This window comes from Choloepus didactylus, chromosome X (assembly GCF_015220235.1).
Source record: "Choloepus didactylus isolate mChoDid1 chromosome X, mChoDid1.pri, whole genome shotgun sequence".
Taxonomy (NCBI): domain Eukaryota; kingdom Metazoa; phylum Chordata; class Mammalia; order Pilosa; family Megalonychidae; genus Choloepus; species Choloepus didactylus.
The window spans coordinates 50719747-50738041 of record NC_051334.1 but is presented as its reverse complement, the minus strand read 5'-3'; the positions used below and the strand labels follow the sequence as shown (position 1 = coordinate 50738041).

General features: G+C 49.0%; 1 protein-coding gene across 1 annotated transcript; it reads left to right on the top strand.

The window, feature by feature from the left end:
* Nucleotides 1-11349: 11349 nt before the first annotated feature.
* On the top strand, nt 11350-17801 carry LOC119522829 (forkhead box protein P3-like). The gene is given in 13 exon segments (XM_037821490.1): nt 11350-11449; nt 11452-11567; nt 12079-12183; nt 12287-12425; nt 12861-12884; nt 12887-12944; nt 13014-13118; nt 13980-14054; nt 14253-14346; nt 15148-15298; nt 15935-16011; nt 17356-17457; nt 17652-17801. Coding segments are annotated over 13 exon segments (1287 nt in total). The 5' UTR covers nt 11350-11358.
* The last annotated feature ends 494 nt before the right edge of the window (nt 17802-18295 follow it).

Sequence of the window (18295 nt, the reverse complement as noted above, 5' to 3'; positions counted from 1 at the left end):
TATTATAAGCCTAAGAACAATATTAGATATTATTACCTATCTCTCTAACGGCTCTAGAATTTTAGGGTTTGTGAGAATGGTGACATTTCAAAGTGGGCAGGGAAGGAGTGGTGGGAAAATGGACTGATTATTCAATAGCTTTATTTTCCCCCTAATTATCCCAGAAACATTCGTGAAACAATCCGTCCTCCACTATCCTCCAGTTTGAAATGCCACATTCATCCCAAACTGCATCCCCATTTGTCTGCAGATTTGTGACCAAGCTCTATAGGTATCAATTCTTGAACCAAGGCCACACTGGCTGATTGTTGCTTTGCAATACAATTCAATACCTGGCCATGGGTGTCTCTGGCACATCCTGCTCTTAATTATTTCAGGCAGCCTCCATTCCTACAGCGAGAGACCAGCTCTTGTTTAGGGCAATTCTCTTTCTCTCTCTCTCTCTCTCTTTCTCTCTCTCTCTCTCTCTCTATATATATATATATACACATATATATACTCTATATATATATATATATATACACACATATATATGTCTCAATCTCTCTCTGAATATATATAAATACCTACATGCATATATATATGTGTGTATATATGTATATGTATATTTGTGTATATATATTTCTTTTTTAGTTGTCTCCATGTATCTCTTTGCCTCCGTGTATCTTTCTTTGTCTCTCTCCCATTCCCTCTCTGTATCTCCACACCTGTCCCTCCCTCCTTCTCTCCCTCACCCTCTCCTCCCCCCCGCACTGTCTTTGTCCCTCTATTTCTCTCAGTATCTCTTGCTGTCTCTCCCTCATTCTCTTTCTCTGTCTCTTGCTCTCTGTATGTCTGTTTCTGCTGCACCGCATTTCTCTCTGTTTCTCTTTCTTGTTCTCGGTGCCTTTGTTTCCCCATGTCTGTCTGTCCTTGTCTCTGTCTCTCTCTGTTGCCATCTGTCTTCATCTCAATGTATCCCTGTCTCTCAGCCAGTCCCCTGGATAGAGGAGCAGTTGTCGACTCAGAGCCCTATAGACACCTAACAATTCACCCAGAATCAGAGCGAAGGGGCCCTGACCCTCACCTACCCCCGAACCCTCTCCCCTCACCGGTGTACAGAGAGGCAAATTGAGGCCCGGAGATGGGCAGAAGAACTCTCCCAAGGCCTCACAGGGGTGCAGTGGCAGAGCTGAGCCCAAACCTAGATCTCAGGAAGCCTTATGAGACCCTCACTCTGCTGCTCTTCCCCACTGTGGGCCTCAGTTTACCCCTCAACACACATGAGGGCAGTGGGGGACCTGAGCTGCCCCCAGATGCTGCCATCCTCCTCTCTGCCCTCTCTGCCTTCTTGCAGGCTGGGCCCTGACCCCAGAAGGAGGAGCCTAGGTGGGGTCCCGGTCCTCAAGGATTAAGAGAACTAGGTGAGGAAAAATATGAGCAGGGTCTTAGGGAGGTGAGTGACAACATGAAACGCACAAATATACGTGTTATGGGTATCCCAGAAGGAGAAGAGAGGGGAAAAGGGGCAGAAAGAGTAATAGAAGACATATTCACTGAAAATTTCCCAACTCTTATAAAAGACAGAAAATTAGAGATTCAAGAAGTACAACGTACCCCAAATAGAATAGATCCCAATAGACCTACTCCAAGACACTTACTGGTCAGATTGTCCAATGTCAAAGACAAAGAGAGGATTCTGAAAGCAGCAAGAGAAAAGCAATCCATCACATACAAGGGAAGGTCAATAAGACTATGTACAGATCACTCTGCAGAAACCATGGAGGCAAGAGACAGTGGCATGATATATTTAACATACTGAAAGAGAAAAACTGCCAACCAAGAATTCTATATCCAGCAAAACTTTCCTTCAAAAATGAGGGAGAGAGTAAAACATTTTCAGACAAACAGACACTGAGAGAGTTTGTGAATAAGAGACCGGCACTACAAGAAATACTAAAGGGAGCGCTACAGGCTGATAGGAAAAGACAGGAGAGAGAGAGTTGGAGAAGAGTGCAGAAATGAAGATTATCAGGAAAGGTAAAAGGAGAGGAAAAAATAAGATATGACATATAAATTCCAAAAAACAAAATGGTAGTAGAAAGTACTGCCCTTACAGTAATAACACTAAATGTAAATGGATTAAACTCCCCAATAAAAAGACACAGACTGGCAGAATGGATTAAAAAACAGGACCCATCTATATGCTGTCTACAAGAAACTCACTTTAGACACAAGGACAAACATAGACTGAAAGTGAAAGTTTGGAAAAAGATATTTCATGCAAACAACCACCAGAAAAAAGCGGCAGCAGCTATATTAATATCAGACAAATTAGACTTCAAAAGTGAAACAATTAAGAGAGACAAAGAAGGACACTATATATTAATAAAAGGGTCAATTCATCAAGAAAACATAACAGTCGTAAATATTTATGCACCAAGCCAGAATGCCCCAAAATTCATGAGGCAAACACTGCGATCACTGAAAGGAGGAATAGATACCTCTACAATAATAGTTGGAGACTTCAATACACCACTCTCATCAATGGATAGAACATCTAGACAGAGGATCACTAAAGAAACAGAGATGTTGAATTGTATGATAAATGAACTAGACTTGACAGACATTTATAGAACACTACATCCAACAACAGCAGGATACACTTTTTTCTCAAGTGCTCATGGAACATTCTCTACGATAGACCACATGTTGGGTCACAAAGCAAGTCTCAACAAATTTAAAAATATTGATATTATACAAAACACTTTCTCAGACCACAATGGAATGAAGTTGGAAATAAATAAAAGGCAGAAGGTCATAAAATTCACAAACATATGGAGGCTAAACAACACCCTCTTAGAAAACCAGTGGGTAAAGGAAGAAATTACAAGAGAAATTAGTAAATACCTCGAGGCAAATGACAATGAAAACACAACTTATCAAAACTTATGGGATGCAGCAAAGGCGGTGCTGAGAGGGAAATTTATTGCCCTAAATGCCTATATTAAAAGAGAAGAGAGAGCAAAAGTTGAAGAGTTAACTGCTCACCTGGAGGAATTAGAGAAAGAACAGCAAACTAATGCCAAAGCAAGCAGAAGGGGAGAAATAACAAAGATTAGAGCAGAAATAAATGCAATTGAGAACAGGAAAACAATAGAGAGAATCAACAAAACCAGAAGTTGGTTCTTTGAGAAAATCAATAAAATCGATGGACCACTGGCTAGGCTAACAAAAAAAAGAGAGAGCAGATGCAAATAAATGCAATCAGAAATGGGAAAGGAAATATAACTACCGACCCTGCAGAAATTAAGGAGATAATGAGAAGATACTATGAGCAACTATATGCTAATAAACTAGACAACTTAGATGAAATGGACAACTTCCTAGAAAAGCATAAACAACCAACATTAACTCAAGAAGAAATAGATGACCTCAATAAACCAATCACAAGTAAAGAGATTGAGTCAGTCATCAAAAAGCTCCCAAAAAGGAAAAGCCCAGGACCAGATGGTTTCACATGTGAATTCTACCAAGTATTCAAGAACGAATTAGTACCAATCCTGCTCAATCTCTTCAAAAAAATTGAAGAAGAGGGAAAGCTACCTAACTCTTTCTATGAAGCCATCATCACCCTAATACCAAAACCAGGCAAAGATACTACAAAAAAAGAAAATTATAGACCAATTTCTTTAATGAATATAGACGCAAAAATCCTCAACAAAATACTCGCAAATCGAATCCAGCAGCACATTAAAAGAATTATACACCACGACCAGGTGGGATTTATTCCAGGTATGCAAGGCTGGTTCAACACAAGAAAATCAATTAATGTAATACACCACATCAATAAATCAAAGCTGAAGAACCACATGATCATCTCGATTGATGCAGAAAAGGCATTTGACAAAATTCAACATCCTTTCCTGATGAAAACACTTCAAAGGATAGGAATAGAAGGGAACTTTTTCAATATGATAAAGGCAATATATGAAAAACCCACAGCTAACATCACACTCAATGGGGAGAGACTGAAAGCTTTTCCTCGAAGATCAGGAACAAGACAGGGATGCCCACTATCACCATTGCTATTCAACATTGTGCTGGAAGTTCTAGCTAGAGCAATTAGGCAAGAAAAAGAAATAAAAGGCATCCAAATTGGAGAGGAAGAAGTAAAACTTTCACTATTTGCAGATGACATGATTCTATATGTAGGAAATCCAGAAAAATCTACAGCAAAGCTACTAGAACTAGTCAATGAATACAGCAAAGTAGCAGGCTACAAGATCAACACGCAAAAATCTGTAGTGTTCCTATACACAAGTAATGTGCAACAAGAGGAAGAAATCAAGAAAAAAATCCCATTTACAGTAGCAACCAAAAGAATCAAGTATTTAGGAATAAACTTAACCAAGGACACAAAAGACCTTTACATAGAAAACTATAAGAAACTGCTAAAAGAAATTGAACAAGACCTGAAAAAATGGAAGAACATACCATGTTCATGGATTGGAAGACTAAATATAGTTAAGATGGCAATTTTACCTAAACTGATTTACAGATTCAATGCAATACCAATTCAAATCCCAACAACTTACTTTACAGAAATAGAAAAACCAATAACTAAATTTATTTGGAAGGGTAAGATGCCCCGAATAGCCAAAAATGTCTTGAGAAAGAGGAGTGAAGTGGGAGGTCTCACACTACCTGACTTTGAAGCATATTACAAAGCTACAGTGCTCAAAACAGCATGGTACTGGCATAAGGACAGATATACTGATCAATGGAATTGAATTGAGTGTTCAGAAGTAGACCCTCACATCTATGGACAACTGATCTTTGATAAGGCAGTGAAGCCGAAGCAACTGGGAAAGAGCAGCCTGTTCAATAAATGGTGTTTGGAGAACTGGATATCCATTTCCAAAAGAATGAAAGAGGATGTCCATCTCACACCTTATACCAAAATTAATTCAAAGTGGATCAAAGACCTAAACATTAGCACCAAGACCATAAAACTCTTATAAGAAAATGTAGGGCAATATCTTAAAGATCTTGTGAAAGGAGGTGGTTTCTTAGACCTCACGCCCAAGGAACGAGCAACCAAAGAACAAATAGACAAATGGGATCTCCTCAAAATTAAACACTTTTGTACATCAAAGGACTTTGTCAGAAAAGTAAAAAGGCAACCTACACAATGGGAGATGATATTTGGAAACCACATATCAGATAAGGGTTTAATATCCCGAATATATAAAGCAATCCTGCATCTCAATAACAGAAAGACAAACAATCCAATTAAAAAATGGGCAAAAGACATGAACAGACATTTTTCTGAAGAGGAAATACAAATGGCTCAAAAGCATATGAAAAAATGCTCAACGTCACTGGCTATTAAGGAAATGCAAATCAAAACCACAATGAGATATCATCTCACACCTACCAGAATGGCCATTATCCAAAAAACAGAAAATGACAAGTGCTGGAGAGGATGTGGAGAAAGAGGCACACTTATTCATTGTTGCTGGGAATGTAGAATGGTGCAACCACTCTGGAAGACAGTATGGAGGTTCCTCAGGAAGCTAAATATAGATTTGCCATATGACCCAGCTATTCCATTGCTGGGTATATACTCAGAGGAACTGAAACTTAAGACACAAACAGACATTTGTAAACCAATGTTTATTGCAGCATTATTCACAATAGCCAAGAGATGGAAACAGCCCAAATGTCCATCAAAGGACGAGTGGATAAACAAACTGTGGTATATACACATGATGGAATATTATGCAGCTGTAAGACAGAACAAAGACATGGATCATGTAATAATGTGGATGAACCTTGAGGATATTATGTTGAGTGAAGTTAGCCAGAAACAAAAGGACAGATTCTGTATGGTCTCACTAATATGAATAGACATTAATGAACAAACTTTGGGAGTTAAAAGCTGACAACATAGGCGACCAGGAGATAGAAAGCGGGCAGAGATCAGCGATTTGATGCTGAAGGACTACAGAATACTTAGGATTGATTGCATAGATCCAGAAATAGATAGCATAATACTATGTGATGGTAGCACAATATTGTAAGTACACTGAACAAAGATGTCTGTGAGTAAAGCTGAAAGAGGTGGGATAGGAGAATGTATGACACCAGAGGTAAAGATAGATGATAAAGACTGGGACTGTATAACGTGGCAAAAACTGGAGTGGCCAATGACTGTTACTAAATATACAAATATAAAATTGTTTTTGCATGTGGGAAAGCAAATGAATGTCAACCATATAGAAATTTGAAAAAGGGATGGTATTCAGGAAAAAGCATAATCAAAGCAAACTGGAGTCTATGGTCAACAGTAACATTGTAATATACCACCATTAAATGTAACAAAGGCAATACACCAATGCTAAATGTATATGAGAAGGGGATATAGGGGAGTAATATGGGATTCTTGGTAGTGGTGTTATTTGCTGTCCTTAGTAGTATATTGTATTTTATGACATGTTATTTTCCTTTTTATCATTTTTTCTTATTGCTAAAAAAAAAAACAATTTTTCTTGTAGTAATCAGTATGTTCAAATGCTGATTGTGGTGATAAATGTGCAACTTTATGATGATACCATGAACAACTGATTGTACACTGTGGATAAATGTATGGTATGTGAATGTAACTCTATAAAATTGTAGGAAAATATATATATATGAGTAAAAGTGTTGGAGAAAACATTGTGAGAGGGATGATGCCTCATTAACATGGACTAACTACAATGTGTAAACTCAGAATTGAATCTTAGAACATAGCCTAACGTGGACACAATAATTCTAATAGTCCCTAGATTGTAAGCTCTTACAGCAGTTAACTCTATCCCTGAATTGTAAGGCCTATCTCTAAACTTTGAGATGCTGATCCCCTAGCGTATGTTGTCACAAACATTGGGACTGGCAGTTTGATGTGCTGAGCCCTCAAGCATGGGACTTGCCCTTAGGAAGCTCATTACCACAAAGGAAAGTCTAAAGCTGTATGTAATGGTGCCTAGGAGTCTCCCCCTGAGTACCTCTTTGTTGCTCAGATGTGGCCCTCTCTCTCTCTAACTGAGCCATCTCGACAGGTGAACTCGCTGCCCTCCCCACTACGAGGGACCCAACTCCCAGGGTTGTAAATCTCCCTGGCAACGCAAAGTATGACTCCCGGGGATGAATGTGGACCCAGCATCGCGGGACTGAGAGTATCTTCTTGACCAAAAGGGGGATGCAAAATGAGACGAAAGTTTCAGTGGCTGAGAGATTCCAAATGGAGTCGAGAGGTCACTCTGGTGGACATTCTTATGCACTATATAGATAACACCTCTTAGGCTTTAATGTATTGGAATAGCTAGAAGTAAATACCTGAAACTACCAAACTCCAACCCAGCAGTCTGGACTCCTGAAGACAATTACATAATAATGTAGATTACAAGGGGTGACAGTGTGATTGCGAAGACCTTGTGGATCACACCCCCTTTATCTAGTGTATGGATGAGTGGAGGAATGGGGATAAAAACTAAAGGACAAATGGGGTGGGATGGGGGGATGATTTGGGTGTTTTTTTCACTTTTATTTTTTTATTCTTGTTCTGGTTCTTTCTGATGTAAGGAAAATGTTCAGAGATAGACTGTGGTGATGAACACATAACTATGTTATCATACTGTGGACAGTGGATTGTATACCGTGGATGATTGTATGGTGTGTGAATGTATTTCAATAAAACTGAATTTAATTAAAAAAAAAAAAAAAGAGGACTAGGTGACCAGATGGTAGTCTGGAGGGGCAAAAGTCAGTCAGTCAGTCAGTCAATGGGTCTGGCTGTGGACAGAGCACAGCTGGGTCCCCAGAGCTGGCACTGGTCCCAGAGGACCACTCTCCTGGGTCCCCTCCAGAGATCCCAGTTGTGGGCGTCTGTACTGGCAAAGGCCAGGACTTTTTCTATCCCTACGATGAGGCATGGCCACCCCCAAGCAGCAAACCTGGGGCCTCTCCGTGGCCCCAAGAAGCACCACAGGTATACAGGGCCCAAGGCTTGTCACAGCAGCCAGACAGACATCACCCACTGGCTCCGCTTCCCCCATCCTCCTCCCCATCACTGGTGAGGTGGCTATGATTCTAGGAACACTATCCCAGAATGGGCCGGGGGACCAAGGCCCTGTAGCTATCCATTTACCCACCAATCACTGACACTCTGCCAAGGATTTCATGTGCACTGACTTTGGAAGATGGATAGGATTACTATCGGTTAGTATTACATATAAGGGGTCTGTGGAGAGTTAAAGCTAGTGAGCAGCAGAGCCTGGTCCCAGGCTGGAGGAACTAGAAGGAGTGATCCTGACCCTCCCGTCTTCACAGAACTTACGAGGGAGGCTTGCTGCAATTCCAGGCCCGATAGCTTCCTGTCCTTCAGGGAATTCCAGTGAGTTTGGACATTAGGGGCACTGGCCTATACATCCTGAAAAGTAGGCCCCATGGACCATGCCACCACTGCCTCCCCCCAGAGTCGGTGATTTTGAGATTCTTGAGTCCTTTGAATCTAAGAAATGATGTTTTATAATTCTGAGGTTCTGGAGTTGTACCATTTTGAAGACCCTAAAAGTCCCAGTCATCATAGTCCCTGACTTCCGCTGATTTTTCCACAATTGACGTCATGGCAGCCAGATGCACTGGGTTTTACTGGCAGCCAGGAAGAAGAGAAGGGGGCAGACACCCCACCCCACGGGTTTTGCCAAGTATCTGCGTTGAGGCGGGGGTGGGGGGCTCCATTGCACCCCCACCCCCACCCCAAGCTTCAAACCTTGAGTCCCTCCATGGCTCCAAGAAGCACCACAGGTATTACAGGGCCCGGGGCTTGTCACAGTGGTCAGATGGATGTCACCCACCACATCTGCTGGCACCCAAGCCAGCTGCAGGATGGGACAGCCAATTCTTGGAACGAAACCCGTGGGGTGGGGTGTCTACCCCTTTCTCTTCCTCCTGGGTGCCGATGAAGCCCAGTGCATCTGGCTGCCATGACGTCAATGGCGGAAAAATCGGGGGAAGTTGGGGACTGTGACAACAGGGCCCAGATGCAGACCCCGATACGAGAAGATCATCTGTGTCCCCAGAAACAGCCCCCAGGCAGCTTCTGAGAAACCTAGTCAGAAAAAGACGCCCCAACAGACAGTGCAGGAAGCCGGCTGGCCAGCCCAGCCCTCCGGGTACCTCACCAGACAGACCATATCCAGGTCCCCTTTCTGAGAATGTATCTATGCTTGCCTGAGTCAGGCCGTTCTATACGTGTTGGGGAAGATTTCTTATAAACTTCTGCCAAGTGCCAGTACAGGGAGTTTTAGAAGTGACCATAGGACAGCTGGGTGGGCCAGGCCAGGGGGCTGAAAATACCCACTCATTCCTTCCTTCCTTCACTTACCTCTTCATGGTCACTCACATTCTCACACGCCCTGGTTCCGAGCCTCTATAGACTTGGGCTCCTCATTCTCACGTAGGAATGTTCTAACCTGCCCCCCCCCCAAGAGTCCCAAAAGACCAAGAGCTTGACTCTTGGGTTCTCACACCCTGCCTGATGCATGGACTCAACAACACCTCCCTTGGCACCACAGCTCTGACAACCCCCACGAGGTGACAGCAAAGAAAGGAAGGAGCAACTGTCCCCCCAGAACCTTCCTGGTACTCCCCCAGGCTGCCGTCGGCAGCTGTGTGCCCAGCCCAGTGCTCTGGGGTGGGATGGGGGTGACGTGATGGGTTTCACACACACACCTGGAGAAGCAGGCTTGTGAGGTGTGCGCACATGCAGAGACACGCTTTATGGAGAAAGAAGTGGAGGTCTCAAGTCACCGTGGGACTTTGGAACTCTATGCACTTGGGTGTCCCCTTCGGCAAAATGGGGGTTGGACTGGGCAGTCCCTTCCAGCTCTGACTTCCTCTTGGACCAGGATTCCAGGATTCTGAGAAATGGGGGCCCTGTCCATCAGAGAGTGTGAGGTTGTGAGGCTCAGCAGAGGGACCCAGAGCCATTGCAGAGGGCTTTCTGGGTGAGGACAATATGAGTGCAAACCTTACATGGCTTAGATAGGGGAAGGGGAGGAGGAGTGGGGTGCAAAGGCTTAGAGAAGCAGAGATCGGGGAGCAGAGATCGGGGTGAACTCTGGCACTGAGCTGGGGAGCTCCCACAGGTCCCGCTCAGAAAATAGCCTCTCTCCACCACCACCATCCCCCTTCTCTGGCACCTGCCATGCTGGCTCCCAGCAGGGTGGAGCCCAGAGATGATCTAGCCTGCCCCTGCCCTGAACAGCTGGACAAGTGCATGTCCAGCTGCCCACTCAACACTTGCACTTGCACATCCAATGCCAGAGTCATCATATCCATCCACATCTGGTTTGTCACCAGGCAAACCTGCCCACCTCCTTTCACCCCCATCTCAGGTCATGTCAACTCCATCTTTCCAAGCTGCTCAGGCTAAAACCCAGAAGTCACCTTGACTCTCCCTCTCTCATCCCCCACATCCAAGCCATCTGTCTGCACATTCGGTTGACCCTGCCTGCAAGATATCCCCCAAAACCCACTCATTTCTCACCATCCCAGTCTTTGCCACCATCACCCCACTGCTCGCCTGGAATCTTCCCATAGCCTCCTCACTCAAACCCTGGCTCCCACCCACATCTTCCTACAGTCTGTTGCCCCCGCGGCAGCCAGATGAATCTTTTGAGTCCTCGCCCCTGTCCACCTCAGCACTTGTCCAAACCATGGAAGTAAAATAATGTCCCCATGAGCGAGTCAGAAACCACACCCAGCAGGATCAGCAAAGTTTGGGTGACTGGGGTGAACTGCTCTGACCAGGGGAAGGAGTACCAGAGGGCTGAGACTTGAAGACAGGGCCTCAGCAGTGAGGGGAAGGAGCTGAGGCCCACCTGGGCTGAGGCTCCATGCACCACCCAAAGCCCAGACAGCCCCTCAGAAGACACATCCGAACCATGTCTGTGGCAGTGTATGTGAGCAAGCCGTGTGCTGGATCCATGCACATCTGTGCATGGAGCATGTGTGTGTACACACGTGTACTTGCTAGTTCCTGACACCCATCTGCGTGCATGTGTGTGTGTGTCTGCGTGGGCACATGACCAGAGCTGGGCTCAGCTCGGGGGCCTTCAGGACATGCCCAGCCAATGCGCATTCTGTCCAGAGGGGGTGTCCATGTGGTTCAGGTGGCTGAGTATTTCGTGTACCCCCCAGCACGTGTGTCCAGAGGGGGTGTCCATGTAGTTCAGGTGGCTGAGTATTTTGTTTACCCCCCAGCACAAGTGTAACTCTCCCTCTATTCCCACCCCACCCTCCGGCAGCCTGCCCACAGACAAGGACCCAATGCCCAACCCCAGGCCAGCCAAGCCCTCGGCCCCTTCTTTGGCCCTCAGCCCATCCCCAGGTCCCTCGCCCAGCTGGAAAGCTGCACCAAGACCTCAGACCTGCTGGGGCCCAGGGGCCCAAGGGGAACCTTCCAGGGCCAGGAACTCCGAAGCAGGGCCCAGGCCTCCTCCTCAACCTCAAACCCCATGCCACCATTGCAGCTGCAGGTGAGGCCCAGGGCCCAGCATGGGGCAGGCAGGTGGGGTATCTGGGCCTACAGGTGCTGACCTTTACTGTGGCACCGGGCAGGGGGCCCAGCTGGGGCACAGGAAGTGGTTTCTGGGTCCCAGGCAAGTCTGTGACTTATGCAGATGTCACAGGGCCAAGAAAGTCCCCACTTGGCAAGCCTCAGAGATTCAAGTTTCTCTGCAACCTCTCAATCCCCCTTTCAGGAGAGGAGGAAGCCGTCATGATCCCATGAGCACGGCTATATGTCCCCATCCCCAAGTGACCAAGGAGAGGGCTGGGGCCCAAGGAGGTGAGGTGACAGGGTTGAGACCAGCTCTGTCACCTATTAGCTGGGTAATCTTCAAAAAGTTATTCAACTTCACTGAGCCTCAGTTTCCACAAAGGTAAAATGAGGATGATCACAGTACCAACCATGTGGGGTTGCAGCAAAGAGTATCTGAATTAGAACAGAGAGGATGAGGGGCTCACCTGCCTGCCTTCTTCCCCCAGCTCCCCACAGTGCCCCTAATCATGGTGGCACCCTCCAGGACACGGTTGGGCCCCTCGCCCCACTTGCAGGCACTCCTCCAGGACAAGCCACACTTTATGCATCAGGTACTGATCCCCAAAACAGGCAAGGAGGAGGGGGCAGGTGGGTGAACTATGGGGAAGGGGCACCCCAAGCCAGGCTGAACCGTGGCCCATATGTGCCCCCCAGCTCTCAACAGTGGATGCCCATGCCCAGACACCCATGCTGCAGGTGCACCCACTGGATAGCCCAGCCATGATCAGCCTCCCACCACCAACCGCTGCCACTGGGGTCTTCTCCCTCAAGGCCCAGCCCGGTCTGCCACCCGGTAACACCTCAACCCCCACCCCACAGCTTCAATTGCCCTCAGAGTCCCCAAACCCTTGAACATGAGCATGGGAGGCTGATCGGAAACGCGCCCCCCCCCCCCCCCGCCCCCGGGAGGTCAGAGGTGTCAAGTCTCAAAGTCTTGGAAACTCCAACCTCCAAAAAAATGTCAGGCTCAGAACCTTAAAAGGTGCAGAACGTCAGAGTCACAGAACCGCAGATCTTTGCAAAGTTAATCAAAATGTCAGCACTTGCGAATGACAGACTTTGAGCTACTCAGTCAGAAGACTTGGAATTTCAGGACAGCAGACCCTCCCCCTGGAAAGTCAGGGCCTTCAAGGTTCAGGAGGGTGGGAAGCTCAAAATGAGAGGCCTTGTGGGCGGAACACCAGAGCCCAACCGGTGGCCCCCAGAAGTGCCTTGTCCCCACCCGCAGGGATCAACGTGGCCAGCCTGGAGTGGTGTCCAGGGAGCCAATGTTGTGCACCTTCCCCAGCCCTGGTGCGCCCAGGAAGGACAGGTCAGTGGGTGGGGCAGGGGAGGACCCTCCCCCTGCCATCCCTCCCCCTGACACCCCCTTTCCTCCCAGCACCCTTTCAGCTGCGTCCCAGGGCTCCTACCCCCTGCTGGCAAATGGCGTCTCCAAGTGGCCCAGATGTGAGAAGGTCTTCGAGGAGCAGGAGGACTTCCTCAAGTGAGTGGTTCTACCCCACCCCAGTCCAGGGGGAGGAGGGGCATCCTAGTTTGCAGGGCATCTCTGGGGTGCAGCACAGGTGTCTTCCCAATAGGCAGTAAGACGAGGGAGGGAAGAGCTGAGACTCGAGGTTCAAATCCCAGCTCCATCACTCACTGGGTGTATGGCCTTGGACAAGTTACTTAGCTTTTTCTGGCCTCAGTTTCCTCAGCTGTATAACGGGTATAAGAACAGAAATGTGTTCTGTTATTTACCTGTGTTAGTTACCTATGGGGAAACTGAAACCAAAGACTTTAAGTGTCTTGACCAAGTTCACCCCAGTTCCTAAGTGACAGAGCTGGGATTTGACCCCAGGCTGCCTGGCTCCAGAATCCATGCCCCTAACTGCTTTGCCCTGCTATCCTTCATGTCCATACACCAGCCTCATTTTATTGATCCCCAGAGTCCCACCTTCTCAAAATAGCTGTTGCTGCCCTCCTCCATTGCACACACACACAAACACACACACACACACAATCTTCTCCAACCATAACCAACTATTAGTGGCAAGTCAATACATACAGCTCCTTTTCACCACCAGGCCTTTGCAAAGCCTGTCCCCTCCACCTGGCCCACTCTCAGCTTACCACCCTTCCAACATCTTCTCCAAGTGGCAAGCTCAGGGCCTGGCACACGGTGGGTACCAAGTGGCACATGTTGAAGAGATGACAGGTGTAAGATGGAGACTGAGGTAGAGAGGGGTGAGGGGGCTGAAATTCAGATAAAAGAGCTCCCATACGGTCTGGGCTGCCCCACTCCACATGTTGAGCTGGGAGGCCAGGCCAGCCATGGTCACCTGCATGGACTCTTCTCCCAACCCAGGCACTGCCAGGCGGACCATCTCCTGGATGAGAAGGGCAGGGCGCAGTGTCTCCTCCAGAGGGAGGTGGTACAGTCTGGAGCAACAGGTGAGGCTGGAGGTAGGGGTGTGGGTGGGAGATGGCGAGTGAACCCTTTGTGCATCCCGTGCCGGCAACCCAAGCTCATCCTGGATGAGGGCTGGCATAAAAGCAGTTGGTAGGCCATGCCCAGGGAAGACCATAGCCTGGGCAAAGATACAGCAGAGAAAGACTAGGTTGAGGTATCATGTGGGTGCCTGTCCTTACAACTGGTACTGGAGAAGGAGAAGCTCAGTGCTATGCAGGCCCACCTGGCTGGGAAGATGGCCCTGAACAAGGCTCCCTCTGCGGTGAGTGACCCCAGGTCCCCATGCTGCACAGACTGCCGGAGGGGGGCACAGCCAGGGATGGGGGGCTGCAGGAGACCTATCCTCATGCCCAGGCCCTAGGGATCTAGAGGTGTGTGGCCCCAGCTCCAGACACGCCCAGGCCTAGGGATCTGCTACCTGCCACTTACAAACCCTCTGACCCTAAGATCCCAAGAATCCATGATCCCATGTTTTCAGACCAACAGCAAATAGCCAAACATTTACTGAGCGCAGACCATGGTGGGAGGACCGACTACATTAATTTGCACGGCCCACCGCAAAATGAAAATGCAGCAGCTCCTTGTTCAAATTTCAAGTCAGCAACAGCAAAGCATTTAAAAAAAAAAAAAGTGGGGTCTTTCTGAACACAGGGCCCCATGCAACTGCACAGATCGCACACTTGTGAAGCCAGCCTGGGGGGGTCAGACGTTGTTTCTGAGCACTTTAGTGGCGTTAAGTCCTTCAGTCTGCAGAATGGCACTGTAAGGTGGGTGCCACTAGCATCCCCAATTCACAGATCAGGAAAACTGAGGCCAGGGAGGTGTAAGTGACTCTCCCAAGGTCAACCAGGAGCTGGGATTCCATCCCATCCTGGGACCCCAGCACAGGGGCTCTGCATGCTCAGTTGCTCAGCTCACAGTCTGATAAGTAAGATTCAAGCTGCTTCCGGCCCTTCCACATCAAGGCTGGAAGTGAGACGCGGACTCTCTTGCTTTTAATCTTTATTTCTTTTTAAGTGGGAGGTTGAAACCCCTGGGTAACCAGCCCCTTGCCCTCTCCTAGGCATCCTCCAACAAGGGCCCCTGCTGCATTGCAGCGGCAGGTCCTGCAGGCGGTGCCCTCCCAGCCTGGCCTGGCCCCCAGGGGGCCCCCGACAGCCTGTTTGCAGTACGGAGGCACCTCTGGGGCAGCCACGGAAACAGCACATTCCCAGGTAAGGAGGGCCATGCCCTACACAGTGCCCCCAAGCTCCTCACTCCACTGACTGGTGCTGGAGCTGGTGGGGGGGGAGTGCCCCATAACTATGCTTCCCCCACCCCCCAGCCTTTGGGAACAAGCAACTCCAAAAAGCTTCCTCTCGGGATTTCCAGTGGCCTTAAAGCCCAAAGGACTCACTCTAGCCCTGTGCCTCACTCACCCTGGGCTTCAGCCACTCCCTCCAACCACCAGAAGGGAGGGAACCAGCTAAGTAATTCCTGACGGTCCACCCTCCCCCAGCCCCCGGAAAAGCTCTGCCACTTTACTTAATCCCATTCCTAAACCCATCCCCTGCTATGGCTAGGCCCGGGCTGGGTGCCTAACTGGAAGGGGAGCCCCGATTCCTATCCTGGCTCCACCTCCTAACCCATGATATGCCTTCGTTTGCAAGCTCCTGCATTTCTTTAAAACCTTGGGGGTAACGGGCCCCGTTTGCACAGGAGCAGTGCAAAGGGTGGATGACCCACCTGGTGCGGGGTGCAAACGCTGACTGTGCCCACTGAAACCTGTGCTAATGGTGGCCACGCAGAGGATGGAGGGGGGGGCCCTAGATGTTCCGGGATGAGGCCTCATTCTCCTCACCCTCTAACAGAGTTCTTTCACAACATGGACTACTTCAAGTTCCACAACATGCGGCCCCCTTTCACCTACACCACCCTCATCCACTGGGTAAGCAGCGGGGCTCAGGCCTCGAGGAGGAGGAGGAGGAGGAGGAGGAAGAGACGGAAGGGGCGGGGGAATGCCTCCCAAGGTCCCAGCCTCCCTCTCAGAACCCTTGGGGGCTACTGCCAGACCTCAGCCCAGCCCCGAGGAGGCCCAAGCTGTGCTGAGAATGGGGGTCCCACCATCCAGGCCAGTACAAGCCTGCATGTTGACCTTGAACTCACCTATTTCCTGATGTCCACCTCAACCCCATACCTAGCTCCCTCCCTGACCTAGAAAATAGCCTGAAAACTGACCCCACATCTCTGACCCTGGCCTGAGATCCACCCCGGGTAGTACCCTAACTCCTTCTCCACCTCGTCACCCCCAACCCAACCCTGTATCTCTCCCCTGCCCCAACATACCCTAAGATGTCAAAGCATCTCCAGCCAGACCCCACCCTTAACCACTTCCTTGTCACAGCTATCTGCCCCTTAACCTCATCCCATGCTGACACCTTCATCCAAATCTCCCCAATGCCCGCCCCACAGCCTTCATCTGAACCCACCCAGACCTTCATCCTGGCTCCACATGAACCCCAAACCTGAACCTTAACCTAACCCCAACCAAACTCCATACACTCCCCCCACCTCTGTCTCTGAACTGAACCCCATCCTAACCCCATCCTAACCCATAACCTCACTGCAAATTTGCAGTTGTAATTGCTGACTCTTAATCCCATTCCTAAATTCAAACTGAAGTTCCCTTTTAGCCTCATTCCACACCTAATCCCTCAACGAATCTCACTCTTGACCCTAAACCTAACCACCTCCCTGACTCGTAAAATAACTCAATAACTAGGGCCATCTCTGGCTCGTGACCTAATGCCACATATCATCCCATCCCTAACCCCTAAACTCACCCCAGTCCATCTCCCAGCCCAACTCTTAACTAAACCCTCCCCAGACCTTTAATTCTGTCTTCCAAATCCTTAACCTGACCCTCAACCTTCCAAAACCCTGGAGCCTCACCCCCCCAAGAAAGCCCCAACTCCAACCCCAATATAGACCTTTAACCTAACTCCAGCCCCAGCCCTAGCCCTTAACCTGACCCCACTCCAAACCTCAGCCCTGATCCTTTACCTAATCCTGCCCCCAACCCATGCCTCGCCCCATTTCTAACCCCAGCCAACCCCACACATCACCCGACATATAACCTTGTCCCTGAGCCTTCACTCCATACCATCTCCCTCCTTCCCAACTCCCACAATCCCACCCCCATGTAGGCAGCCCAGGGTAGGCCCTGCCCCTCTCAGCCCTCACTCTGGACGCACTGCTTCCCTCACTTAGCCCCATCCCTCCCCACCACCAGGCCATCCTGGAGGCTCCTGAGAAGCAGTGGACACTCAATGAGATCTACCACTGGTTCACATGCATGTTCGCCTTCCTCCGAAACCACCCTGCCACCTGGAAGGTGAGCTCCTCCGGAGGTGGCAGCGGCTGTGATGGGCCAAGCTCAGGAGCGGGCAAGCCTCGTGCTGAGAGGCATGTTGGGGAGGAGCAGGCGGTTCACTGTTGGGAGGGGCTGCAACCCCAGAGGATGACTGCCCACCTCTCCCACTCCCACCCTGCTGCCCCTGGCCTGGCTGGCGGATCCCCCTTCCACAGAATGCCATCTGCCACAACCTGAGCCTACACAAGTGCTTCGTGCGGGTGGAGAGCGAGAAAGGGGCTGTGTGGACTGTGGATGAGCTCGAGTTCCTCAAGAAGAGGAGCCAGAGGCCCAACAGGTACTCCAACCCCATGCCTGGCCCCTGACCTCAAGGCCAAGGAAGGAAAGGAAGGAAGGGGTCAAAATGGAGGAAGGGGAGCAGAGGTGATGTGGGGTGGGGTGGGTGGGGCAGGGATGACAAGCCCTGGACATACCTGCAAGGACCAAGAAGTGAGGTGTCCACTGTCTTGCCTGTCAGGGACCCTGCTCCCCAGCTGACTACCCCTCCTGACTCATATCCTCTGCACCAAGGTTGCTCAGAGGGGACCTGGTGCCAGTCCCAGATCTCTCCCCCATCCCCACCCCCCCTGCCACGAGCTCCACAGCCAAACAGAGCCTTCACAACCTTACACGTGGCCAGCCTCCATCACTCTCATAGCTGATCTCAGGGCTGGAAAAGTCACACAGACACACAGATGGTCACAGGCCACAATCCCGTCACTTGGACTCAACACAAGATGACAGACACCAAGAGCCTTCCTTAGTACACCCAGACAACCTCACCACTGCAGTCATACAGACAACCACACCTGATCACAGT